The 13,732-nt window shown below is 42.8% G+C and overlaps 1 protein-coding gene across 1 annotated transcript in view; it reads right to left on the bottom strand.

Moving 5' to 3' along the window:
• Positions 1-13,732, bottom strand: part of PDGFRB (platelet derived growth factor receptor beta) — a 251,497-nt gene that overhangs the window by 118,939 nt on the left and 118,826 nt on the right. The window contains exon 2 of the mRNA XM_086931313.1: positions 9,045-9,118. Within this exon, the coding sequence (XP_086787439.1) occupies positions 9,045-9,105 (61 nt within the window). The 5' untranslated portion in view covers positions 9,106-9,118. The remainder of the gene's footprint in view (positions 1-9,044; positions 9,119-13,732) is intronic.

The raw sequence follows: 13,732 nt of genomic DNA, 5'->3' as shown, positions 1-13,732 counted from the left end.
GTTTGAGGGACCCTGTTACTCTGTCACAAACGATATCCCATCCGCTGTATTACAAGTGCATTACATTTTATGGTTCTTGTAATACGGCAGACGGGATACGCTTCACGTTTCTGATGGAGTAACCTGTCCCCTAAACTCTAAGGGGCATATTTACATGTTCTGGCGCATCTCTGCAAATCAGCAGGTTTGTGCCAGAAGAGATGCGTCATGCAATCCCCTCCTTGCGCCACCACAGATGCACCGCATTTACAATGTGGCGCACCATGGTGCAAGGAAGAGAAGATGCGTGACGCATCTTGTGGCGTATGGGCGGCGCATTGCTGGAGTCGCGTCGCAAGCACGACGCAACTCCTCCAATGGACAGGGGCCACCCATACATAACATGGTGCGTCACTCCTTACGCCTGCTTCAAGCAGGCGTAAGGATTTGACGCAGCAGCGTCGTAAAACTGACTCTGTGAAATCTTGTAGATTTCACTGCGTCAGTTTTACGGGGCTTTGATACGAGGGAACGCCCACCCTGCGACAGAACGCCCACATGAAACCTGACGCAGGTTTCATGTGGCGCAGGGCTTTACAACGTGACGCATCTGCCTAGATGCGTCACGTTGTAAATAAGTCGCAACATGGCACATTGTTTATGCCGCCGCTGCGTCACAAAAGTGATGCAACAGTGGCGTAAAAGTGTTGCAAGGGGCTTGTAAATCTGCCCCTTAATCAGGCCCTTGGTCTTACTCTTAAGTGTTTTGATACATGAATTTGCAAAAGTATTAGTTCTATTGAAAACTGATTTTTAGATGTCCCGTATAAGTTCTTGTGTTATATGGACGCTGGTCAAAAGTTAGAAAATATATGTTTATGTGCTGTTGTGTTATGTTATATGTTATGTTAAAGGCATCACTCTAGAGCCATTCTGCTATTGGCATGGCCTCACAGTGCTAAACAGGAGAATATTAGTTTTGCCTCTAGTTGAATATACAAACACTTCATTAATGCACATGATGCTGTATGTCCTGGACCAGATTTTCTTTGAGATCTGAGCATTATGACCCCCCCTCAGGAAGTAACAGCACTACACAAGACACTGACTTGACAGGAAACACAAAAAAACCTCGACACCATATTGGAAGCAATCCACTTGTAGGTTTTCCTTTATGGTTTCCTTATTGATTTCCTGCTGAGTTACTTGCCACTTCCTGTTGGATTGTGCTGGTTGCTTTCAAGCTTACTATGAGCTGTTTGTTTTCTGAAAAAGTTGTCCAAAAAAACATCAGACTACCAAGGATTCAGAGGTGTTCTCCTTTACCACCCTTTAAAAACTGACATTGAAAACTGAAAGAAGTCACCGATTTCCCAAAGTTTGCTACTTCAGCAGTTCAGCAATTAGATGAATGCGGTTTGAAAGTCAATGGTCAAAATCATCTGGTAGCAAGGTGCCAAGGGACCCCCACTTAGAGTGATAAGCACTGTAGGAAAAGGCTTTATTTGCCGTAAAAATGTAGGAGCAAAACTCTAGAAGAGTCAAAGTGAGTTTGCGTTTATTTCAGCCTTACAAGTAGCGAAATGCATTACTGTTGCAATTATTCATTTGTTTTAGTGGTTAAAATGCTGCTGCTTAAAAGTTAGCTTTTAAGCGTGGAGATGCTCTCTTCCAAGTAATTCCTTTGATAGATGTATACCTTAAGAGCTGTAGAATAAAATAATCTATACAGAAGCATGGATGGAGTAGTAATTTGTTTTGTTCTTTTTACTGAGGCATGGGCATTAAGTTTGTATATGAGAAGTAATCATAGATTGTGTTTTTTCACGTCAATTCCATGCACTTTGAGGTGAAGAAGACGTACCTGCTGCTACACATGGTTTTAACCTTTCTCAAATATAATATTCCCATGGTGGTCAGAGTCTAGCCCACAAACGAGACTTTTTCACAGCAAATCGCAAAAAGTAATACAAATGGGCTACCACAGATTTCAAAGTGCATTCGCGCTTTTTCTTTTCTTGACAGTCAGAATATTATGTTGTTGCGAACTCCTCCCCTTAGGTGCCTTATATTTCGACAGTGCTCCCTCCACTTTACCTTTGTGAATTAGGCCTTTGAATGTCAAGTCTAGTCTGACAGCTTAAAGGCATTGCCCCAGGTGGACTCAGATGTCCGTAGTCTCCTCCCCTGGCAAGGGTGTTTTCAATTGTTTTAGAAATTTTAAAAATTTTAAATTTTAAAAAAATTAATCATCTGGATAACAATAGAACTCAAAATCGTTACTGTACTTTTAATAAAATACATTTATATTATAACATTATTGCAAAAATTGCAATATTGTGAATATAATTATGAAAAAACTAGTAGAGGCACTTCTGTTTGCAAAAGTTAAAAACAAGTAAACTACAATCTTGTCTGCAAACCATACAAATTACACCCCTACACCCCAAGACACTGAAGTAGGAGTTCAACAATCTATTAGATCCCTGCCATGTTCAGCAGATAATAGTGCCTAACCACACTGCTGGCAAGTAGGAGATCAATTTTTGTAGCATACATCCAGATGTTTTACTGCTACAAATCACAAGCAAGAATTGTGTTGTTGTTGAAACATGTGCAAATTATCAATTTAATAAGAAATCTAATGCCATTTTCATCTGAAGTACATATATTTTTGTATTCACTGTAAGTATTTTCATTTCAAAGAGAAAACACATATTCAGCTTGACAAAATATGGGTAAGTCTATTATACTTCCTAACCAAACACTTCAGGTGCTTAATATTGAGTATAGTTATGTGCCGTAATCCCTACATTTGGTAGAGTTTTCTCTTGTCTGATCACGTGGCTAAACCATTGGGTGTTTTAACAGGACGCCGTCCATATCCAGTTTACCCACAGTAGCTACCTAATTACTGAGTGAAAATCAGCCAGAAAGTTGACATTTGTACATAATAGCTGCCTTTAACCTACATAAACACATTTTACAGTCAGCTCAGTGCAATGGTTTTTCATAGTGGTCACCTGTTTGATTTTTGGGAAGCAACTTGTATTGTCTACCCAATTATCTACTGTATGTAAAATTATCTTCAAACGCATTTCACAGTAGGTGGTACAACATAGTAATGTGTCTATAATTACCCTATATCCATTACCCTGCTTATGAATCATTTACATATGCCCTTCTCTCAGAGTTTGGAAATGTATTTGATTTACAAGTTAGAGTAAGAGTGGGTAAAGAAGATTTCTCAGTTTGTTGGGATGTACTGCATGCAATTCTTCGTTTCTACCACTTGCCCCTCTTGAGAAGTTAAATACAGTGGTTCCTAGCATTATTGCAATTAAACTCAAAAAGTGTATACCTTTGGTACAAATTGCTCAAGTTGGTTTCTTATAATTACTTAATTGGGCTTTTGCTTCAAATTTCTGTAAAGCTTGCAGGTCACATTTTCCCTACAATCCTGATAGAATAGTATTTTTATTGGTATCTTTAGCAACTCAAATCAACCAATGCCCTAATTCACATTTTATGCCTTTCAAAGTTTTCTTTACATTGCTCTGTGTTTTCTTTTCTAATTATACTCATAACTACCTAAGGATTTATCTCCCCTACATGTATGTAAGACAACTTTCTTGTAGATTTCAATAAGTTGGGTGCATCCCATAAAAGTCAAATATCAACCATCAGCTGTGCAAAAGACAGAAAGAAGGCCAGTGGGAAAAAACTTAAAGTAATTGATCAGCTGTTAGTGGAGTCACCACTGGAAGGGGGGTGGACTCACACGAGAAGGCTTGTGAAGAAAAGGCGTCTTTGTCACTTTAAGAACTGCTCTGATCAAGCTCTGTTTCCACCATACAGTCTTGAATGAGGCCGCATTTCCAAGGCTGAGGGCTGTCTTTAATTGCTTGCTCTTCCTTTGACACCATGAAGTGAGTCTTGTGTGCGGCATGTTTATTCTTGCTACTTCTGTGTGTGTGACTTAGCTTGTTGGCTCCATTTCATGTGGGTATCTGCTTGGGTATTAGTTCCTTTGCACTCCACCCAATCCTGGGTCTCTTTTGTATCAGTGAAGAAAAATGATTAGTGCTCAGATATAACTCTGAGCTTTGCGGGCAATAGTAGAGAGTATCTCAGCCCTAAGTCTCTCAATTTGTGCTTTACTCCCACAAAAAGAGGCTCATTGGCGCTGCTCCAGCGGGGCACATTCTGGAAATAGAAGAATTTGCCTATTCAAATTTGTCAATTTCAAGGTGAGTGGTTTGTCTGCCGGCATGTAGAATTTCATTGTGATCTTTAAAGTGCTTCTTTTTGGCAGCAATTGTCAGGCGCAGAAGCAGACACAAGTCTGACAGGAACCAGGTATGCTCTTTCAGTGGAGGAGAATAAAGTAAGTTTAGGAGAAAGTGGGAAAAGTAGGAAATACTGTGGCCAACCGGGGTGGCTGAGGCCTTTTACTCCAGATGCCACGGGGCCTGGGCCACAATGAGCTCTGAGCAACTGGGCCCCTTAAGCACCTGATTCTCAGTGACAGCACGGGTCGAGCAGTCGATGGTTTCTTAGGAGGGAGGTTGCTTTAAGATGAACACAGACTCACAACTCAAAACACACCTAGCAACACCAATAAATGAGTGTCCATTCGAATACTTTTTTTATGTAAAAGGGAGTATTTATGGGCTAATACTAAATACAATACAACACCCTACAAATATTATATGCAGGCTTTTTAAGGCAGGCCTGCTAGCATTACCCGGGTCAGCTCCTCTCCCACCTCCCTCTCTATGGATGATGGTTATTCCTCATTCACATGTGGCAACATTCAAGCTGGGTCCCGCTAGTGAGTTCAAGTCTTAAAAGTTCTATGAGGGCTTTTTAGAAAAATTCAACGTGTCTCAGGACCTGGGTGCATCAGTCAGAGCAACTTTTCCCTGGGCCCAATGCCCCGGTACCAGTCTTACCTCCACCCACTGGGGCAGCAGTACAGAGTCCTTGGTTGCATCTTCCTGGCCCAGTGGTGTACAGGACTCTGGAATCTTCATCTGTGGTGACAGACGTCCAAGGTGCTCCTCCAATCCGATGGTAAGTCTTCTTCTTCACCCGGATGACACCTTGTTACACTGAGTACCGGAAAGGTCTTAAAACCCTGCTCTTCTCCTGAGCTCATGCTGTCTAAACTCCCTCTGCTCCTGTTGTCTCCTCGCAATCCAAAAGCGCCAAGAAACCGCGTGGTAGAAGCGCGCTATACAAATGTTTTTAAATTCAAATTAAATTCAAAATTAGGTGCCTCCAGGCTCAAGTAGGTGAAACTTGGTTCCATCTCTGTGGATCACAAATTGCTGGTGATTTCATCTATATGTTGTCCTAGGGTGACAGCCCCTACCTGGACTCTGGTCTTCTCCTGACATGCAAGGGGTCTTCACATTGCACATGGGAGACAGCCCTTAGCCTTCTCCCTCAAGAAATATGGGGATCGCTTAGCATCATCAGGAAGGTGACAGTCCTCTTTGGGTCCCAGCACTACCAGGGGCAACAGTCCTTCCTTCCTGGCAGTACACAACAGTGCAGTGACTCTTCATCTTAGCAGCTGTCCCCTCCTGGCCTTGGGGTTGCACAACACAAATGGGCAAGTGGCCCAAATGGTGTGGCAGTCCAGTCCTCTCTGCAGCCCCCATCTTGCATACAGGGGTCGCACAGCACAAACAGGCAGATGACCCAATTGGCATGCTGTTCCCGACAGAACAGACGCTCATGCTATGCTCCCAGAATCCTCTTCGTAGGACTCCAATGAGACTTAGCTCCATTCAGGCAATCACCTTCTCCTCCCACGATCCACTGGTCTTAGGTTAAACAGAACTTAATGCTCCAGGCGAATGTTCTTGATTCTCCTGGGTGATGTCTCCTCACCCAGCATAGGAGACCAGCAGACACTGAATCCCCAGTCCTGGTCATAACAGGCAAGACTTGTGCTGAACTTTTCCAAGCTGATGTACAGCTGTTTTTTGACAATCTTGAGAGTCTCAAGCTTCTGATTTAGTGTCTTTGTCTTTGAACTTTGTATTCTGGAAGTTGCCCACTTTTGAAGTCCCCACTAGTTTTGTTTAGCTCTTCCGCCAGTGGGCAGTCTATCACAACAGGGCATTCTTCAATCCTGATAGCCCCAAACACAGGCCATAGGGCTGACAAGAGGTTCACTCATGTTCGCTCATGACCAAAAATCATTACCAATAATACAGATATCATTGCAGCTGGGGCTAAGGTCAGGGGTACATGTCTATCACTGTGCAAAAGTCGTTTCTGTCCTGACACCTACATTATAAAAATAGAAGCTTTAAGACATGCTTGAGATGGCAGATATTTCCACATATTCCAGTGGAGCCCTAATTTGTATAAAAGCCGGTATTCCCTTTCAACCACATATTGTATTGTTAGACAAAGATGGTAGATATGCATTAGTTGAGGGTCGACTAGGTGGATGCCCAATTGAGCTGGGCAGCATATATGCCCCTAATTTGGAACAATTCAGTTTCCTAAACTGTGCAATGGCCTGAGATCCCTTGGATATTGGGTGGTGATGTTATCTGTGTGTTGGATGTATCTATCCCCTGACAGATATTATCCCCCATCCTTCATGCACCAACATCACTCAATTCCAAGAACTCGTCTCACTGGTTTTAGCAATGGTCTCTGGAGGACATACGGAGGAAGCATAACTCAGGCATCAGAACCTTCTCATTTATCTCGCCTCCACATCACCTGAACCTGAGAATAGACTCCATTGCATGTTTTACGTTCATATCCTTCGGGATCAAGTTTGTGCTATACAAAACTTTGTAAATAAATAAATAGTGTAACCCACACTGACTACCAAGGCTGAAAAGACTCACATCACAAACCACGCAGGCGAGATTCAGCTGGGGACGGTGCATTCCCCTTCCCCACAATCCAACTTGGAAGTGCAGAGCTCCACACTCGAAGATAGAGCATTTTGAGATACGCAGCATGGGAGAATTATTGACTACTTTGAGTTTAGCCTATGTGGATATGATAAATATGGAACTATAAATGTGTATCTAACAATTCCACTATAAGAAATGCACTTTCTATAGCTATGATGTATATTCTTCCTATCCTATTAGACATAAATGTCTGATCAATCCTGAAATGACTATTCACTGTGAACAGCTAATTTGACAAAAAGAGAAAATACATACACTCTTCTCTCTTATTCATCAACTGTGTCGGGAAAAATTAGTGATAATCTTTCAAAGACCTTTCAAGAATTGAAGTGCTGGTTCCCATCTCTCTCTCTCAGCAAAAATCCCTCAAGCTGAACCATCCATAATAATAAGGTGTAATTTGAATGATACCTCTAGCAGCTTGCTAACTGAAATTAGACAGTATCACATGCTCACCCACTGTCATTTTTGTTCGTAAATATATGCACTCTCGAGTACGCAACTTGTATCAGCTTCTGCTAGTACAGATGTATAAAAGCCATACAGTATTTACGAATACATTGTTGTTTATGGCTCTCATAGAGTGCTTCTATCGTTAATTCAGTTTCTGAAAGTCCTAACTCCTTGCTATGACATCACAACAGTTGATTACAAAATTGTTTATCATTATCAACCATTGTGATCTCATATAGGCCTTCTAGGTCAGGTGACAGGGCTCCCTGAGAGCCGCTCAGTGCAGCTCTGCTTGTCTGCTTGACTGAAAGCAGAAAGCACAGCTGCAGGAGGGGGGGGGGGCAGCACAGGTAGTGGGTTTTGGTTAAGGATAGCAGTCAAGATATTTATTTTTCATATTTTGTCAGGGAGGAGAAGGTATGTTATGTATAGCCCTCCCCTTATCATCTGCCCCTGCGCAGTAGTTAAAGGTAGGCACAGATGATTTTGAAGGTCATAGGTAACATAAAATTATAGATGGGTAAAAAGTGAATTGGGGGAGTGTTTTTCACCTTGGGATTCTGAGTGACATCATGGACAACGCGCGCCTCGCTCTTGTAGTCTATTTGACATCACTCAGAACCCCTCGGTGAAAAATCACCCTATAATTCACTTTTACCCATCAATAATTTTATATATCAACTATTTCACTCTGTAAAAAATTGCAAGTCCTCCCTTCCCTCTTTGTCTTTGTTGCATTATGCATTGACTATCATATTATCTATGCCAAATGTATCATGTACTGTTAACAAGCTTAGAAACTGTATTAGTTATATGTCTTATATTAAAGAGTTACAATGCACTGCACCCTAATAGCCAGTTCTAGATAAGTTATGTTTCACTCAGTTTCTACTCCTTTCTGGTTCTGGCCCTGGTGCACTACAACTTTTCAGGCACACCATATATTAAAAATATTACGTGTACTCTTCAGACATTATTCTCATATGTCTTCCCTCTCATGAATAGAACTTCTTTCATCAAATACGTCCTTATATATTAATAGCCAATGGTGCAATGATGACCAGAGGTGTGGAATATGCCAAATCCAGGTCTGATTGTTGGTATTACAAAATAACTGATCCTAAGGAATTTTCTCCAGCTGTGATATATTGAACCTTACCATTTACATATCCATTTTCAACGTAAATTCCAATTAGGCACAAGTGATTAAAGTAAGGGACTACTGTCTTGTTTAGATGCCAAAGATGAAATGCAAGTCAATAGGTATTTGGATTTCTGATTATTCATTTGGAATTTGAAAAATGTAAGGCACTTGCTTAGAAATCCCAAATATTTATCCTGATTTCGAGTTTCTGTGGATCATCATTCCAATTGTTCACTCAGGCTGTGAATTGACCAATTGATATTGTAGATGCATTTGATTGGCACCACAGCATGCTAGTCAGTGAAAACTCAAGATTATGAATAACTGATTCGAATTCTGAATCCTAGTGACTGAAATTATTTGAACCTCAAAAATATGTATGGCATATCAAAACTGGGCTTTTGAGTTTCAACATCCAGGCGATGGCCGCAATAAAACAAAAACGCGGACTCAAATAGAAGGAGTAAGGGTGTTGTCTGCCTGCAAGTGAACCTGCACACAAACATTGGACTCACCTGTGAGAATGCAGAGATGTGTCATCCAATGTATGGCCATGGCTGGAAGATGCACCCACATGTGGCACCCACACCTGTGAGAGGGTAATAATTGGCAAAATTAAGAAGATGGAAGACCTTTTTTCGGAATACATTCTGATTAATTCCAGTTTCAGATATTACCAAACAGCAGTGTCCAGTTTATACTGCAAACTTCCTAAGTGCCCCACTGTTTTTCTTCAGCGATACAATTTGTTATTGTTGCACACGACTCGTAGCATTCACAGGTTTGTTGAAAATGAGATTAAACACCTCAAGGTTTAAATGAGAGTGCTTGAGGTAGGGTGGTGACCATGATAGCTTTGTTGAACTCACAGTGGCCTACGTGGGAAGCCTATAAAAAAGCCTGGGGTAACTTAGCATTATATGAATATGGATATTTTAGGTCAATATAGGTATATAGGGTTGCCTTCAGATTTATTTATCAGTACACTTATACAAGTGTGGAATCAATAAGAATCGACCAAGGCCATGAGTCTGAAAGATGCAGGAGCTGTCAACAACTCATGGCACAATAGATTCATTTATTGATTCCTCAATTGTGTAATATCACTGATAGATAAATAAATCCAAAGGCACTCCTCCCAGCTATGCGGGCAGAAGACAAAGTCAAATAATGCTTCTTCCTATAGGCAAATTGTTGGTATGCTATACATTACGAAGTTCTCTTTCGTAGCCCAGAAGGGCCATTACCCAAGTGATATAATGACTGTTTTACAAATGAATTGTTTACCATAAAATATGCTTATGGCCAAAAATTGTCCGGATTTGTGCCTGCTGAGTCTTTGCAAGTGCAAAAACAACAGGTGATGGACAGAATGCAGAACAATGTCATACATTCACCCCAGTACAGAGATCTGGGCCTAAATCCATTGTTTTTTTGCTCACCATGCCATTCCAGTTTAAACCCAGCCATATGCAAATCAGTCTTGACCCTGTGCCCCATGGGAACAGTCCAGCCCGAACTGCCAAGCCAGGTCTTTGCTGTTCACCCTATGTGGGAAGGGTTTGCCCAGACGTGGGTCCCGTGCTCACTAAGCCACTGGAGTCAAGCTATCCTGGCTGATGAAGACTGATAGCCAGAAACCGGTCCTACGATGCTTGATTCCCGTCCAGGGAAGACATGGCTTGGCAGTTCGGTCTGGGCTATTCCCATGAGGCACAGGGTCAAGACTGATTTGCATATGGCCATGTGTAAACTGGGGTGGCTTGGTGAGCAAAGATGGATTAAACCCAAATCTGTGACTGGGGGTGAATGTTTTGCCATTGTGCAGCATTCCGTCCATCATCTTGTGTGTTTTGCTGTTCACCCTATTTGGGAAGGGTATGCCCAGGCGTGGGTCCCGTACTCACTACATCACTGGAGTCAAGCTATCCTGGCTGATGAAGGCTGATAGCCAAAAACCGGTCCTAGGATGCTTGATTCCGGTCCAGGGAAGACATGGCTTGGCAGTTCGGTCTGGACTGTTCCCATGAGGCACAGGGTCAAGACTGATTTGCATATGCCATGTATGAAAGGGGTGGCTTGGTGAGCCAAATAACGATGGATTAAACCCAAATCTGTGACTGGGGGTGAATGTTTTGCCATTGTGCAGCATTGTGTGTTTTTTCGAGTCTTTGCAAGAGGGCACCTGGTACTGTATCCATTCACTCACATGTAATTATACACCACAGCTGTGTACAATTACACAAAACATAACTCCCACGCAAAGTGTAGCAAGTGGTCATTACAAGGTTTTGTTAGCCGTCTGAACTTGAAAACGGCCTCAAATGTGACAGTTAGTGAGAACTTGTAAACTGTTTTCTTCTCCTAGACATACTTGATTGGATCCTGCAAAGAGCTCAAACCAATCCCTCATAAGGATGGGAAGCGAAAGGAAACACCACCAAACAGTTTGATATATAAGGAAATGTTTTCCCAATAGGAATGTTGTTTAACTCATGGAGGTAAAAAGAAAGATGTGCATTGTCACATTGGTGCTGGTTACTCACAATTCGTAATTGAACACCTCTCGGTTAGGACAGTTCCAGCACACTTTTTGTTTTGCCACTACCAGATCAGAATGGTAAAGTATGCAGGGCCAAATGCGTTTGAAATGCTTTTCTGCACCCACATTCAAAGTGCACGTTGGCAATGAAGTGCATTCATATTTGCTGCAAAAGCCAGCCAGATAGCTAGCTTGCTCACTCGCTCCCTCCCTTCTTTCTTCCTTCCATCCTTCCTTCCTTCCCTTCTTTCCTATCCTTCCCTTTTCCCATTATTTCCTTGTGCTTCGTTTCTTCCTTCCCTTCCTCCTTGTCGTGCCCTTTTTATTAACACACTTATCTCGGTGTTGCCTGTATGTTGTTCTGTAGATCTGGTCACATTTCCCTCTGATGCACCAGGGATCAGGAAAGGAAATTAATTCAGCAGTTATCTTGCTTTGCTAACTCCCTGGCGCATGCGCCCCTCCAGCTCCGCAGGGAACGTGGGTTTGTGCTGCTCACATTCCTGGGGAGGCTATTCTGCGGCACACAATGGGTCACATGCTGCCACATTCCCACACATTGTGTCCCCGTGAGCCAGAGCCCACACACTCAGCTTTTCCCCTACATTCCAAATATTTGCGAGTCACACTAGCAATTGGCCTCCGTGGGGAGAGCTGTTGTCCTTCCTCTGTTACCGCACAACAGCCCCTAGCATGCCTCTTAATGGCCTGAGAAACTAAACAAGTCCAGTCGCTATTCAAGCAGGCGGGCCCGGCCTGACAGACAGACAGACTCCCCTGCCTCGTGACAGGTGCAGCGGGCTGGGGCCTCGGGCCCCGGGATCTCGCCTCTCTCCTCACTGCGCTGCTTAACAGAGCTCTTTAGAACTGAATATAAAAGAGATGTACGTCACAGAACAACGGAGAGTAAAGACCTTCGAAAGCCTGTTTTGACGTTGTTTCGTTGCTGTTTTCCAGTTGTTCATATGACACATTCTGTACTATTAGACTGTCCCCTTGTTTCACGACGGTCTTCTTCCCATAAGAAGCCAAAATCAGGCCTGCCAGACAGGCGGAAGTACAGTCTGTAATTTAATGCATCTGTTTCCTTCCATAAAGTGCAGAGTGACCGCTCCAGGACTTAATAGTGTTATATAAACACATGTAATCACAGACAAGGCGGAGACTGCAATTGGCATATTTGTGTGTTTTGAAGGCGGTGCTCGATGCTCTAATAATACCTGGCTGTACATTAAGGGCCTGCCTACGAGTCAGTCTCAGTAATATTCATGGCTGAGACACACCTCTGTGCGAACACACCGGGCCTGGCGATCCCGCACTGGGTTTTGCAGGGTGCAGGGGAGCTGCACTCAACTTTACCAGCTGGTAATCCTGGCCAATATAATCACACCAGGCTCTGGCTGTAGCACCAGCCAAACCTTGTCCCCCAGCCCCTGCCAAGCTGTTTCTGTCAAAAGTATCCTTCCCTCCGACAACTTCCCTACCCCCATTCCCCCACCTCTGCCCCATACAGAGGCCCTTGAGTAGGTGGTAAATATGTACGTTAAACCCCTCAGAATATGGAATACTATGCAGAACTCTGCGAGGAAATCCCGTGTCCACAAAGTTATTCCTCATTCGAAGGGGGTTATCAAGTAATGGGGAGGGATCCTTCTCTTCCTTGTATATGCCTTTACATTTATAATGTTGAGTCATCCCTGCAAACTGCATTAACCCTTTAAATGCATCAACAGTTTTTAGTCTCTCCTCTGGTGTATCAACGGTCCAGTCGGCCATAATATAAGTAAAATAAATCTCCTTGGTTGCACAGTGAAAGAAAGTCATACCGGGGGAGGAGAGGGGGGCATCATCCCTCTGGACCCTGCTGCCACTGCACCTGCTGCACCATTGATAGCTATGCCCCTGTAAATGCCAGATTCTTCTGTTGCAAGTCCTGTTTGTAACACAAGGCACGCTGCACGGGAAGCAGAGAAGCCAAATCTGTGGTGCTGAACAGTAGCACTCTGGGATTAAGATTACTAGTAAGTAATTGGGGCATTACCTTGAACATTTTAAACGTTTTGCAAGAAGGGATATGACTTTAACCACCAACTCTTGACTGTCTCCCACAAGTTATGCACAACTCATGATTCTAGTGGGACGACTGGTTCCAAAACTTCACTTAGGAAGAGAAGCACCTGCTCTAAAAACCATCAAATCAATGGCCACAAATTAGTCACACTATAAGCCCATATGAAATGAGCATGAACTCGTCCACTGAAGGCAGACAGTGTAATGGGCAACAAAAAAAGCCAAAACAACAACTACAGGGACAAAGCCTAACACATGGTCCTGAAACTGCAGCTTAACAATAGCAGCAAGCATGCTACTGTCCTAAAGTCTACGCAATTGATACACACAACTATCCAAAACTCCCCAGACAACAAACATTTACATGAACAAAAATACACTATCACTCAACCTAGCGGCAGTCCATAATATAATAGTCAAAACACACAACCACAAGGCAGCTCAGAAACCTGGCAATAGTGTGAAAAGTCACGCCTTGACCTGCCAATACTGACTTCACAACCAGACAGTTTTTAGTCTTAATGTGGAGTCTGCAGGGTGTGGTGTGTAACTTGCAGGTCGTGAGTTAGAATTCTAGTAAGTTTAATAAAT

This window comes from Lissotriton vulgaris, chromosome 7, assembly GCF_964263255.1.
Source record: "Lissotriton vulgaris chromosome 7, aLisVul1.2, whole genome shotgun sequence".
Lineage (NCBI taxonomy): Eukaryota > Metazoa > Chordata > Amphibia > Caudata > Salamandridae > Lissotriton > Lissotriton vulgaris.
The sequence above is the reverse complement of the archived record's forward strand: the minus strand, read 5'-3'. Positions and strand labels throughout refer to the sequence as shown.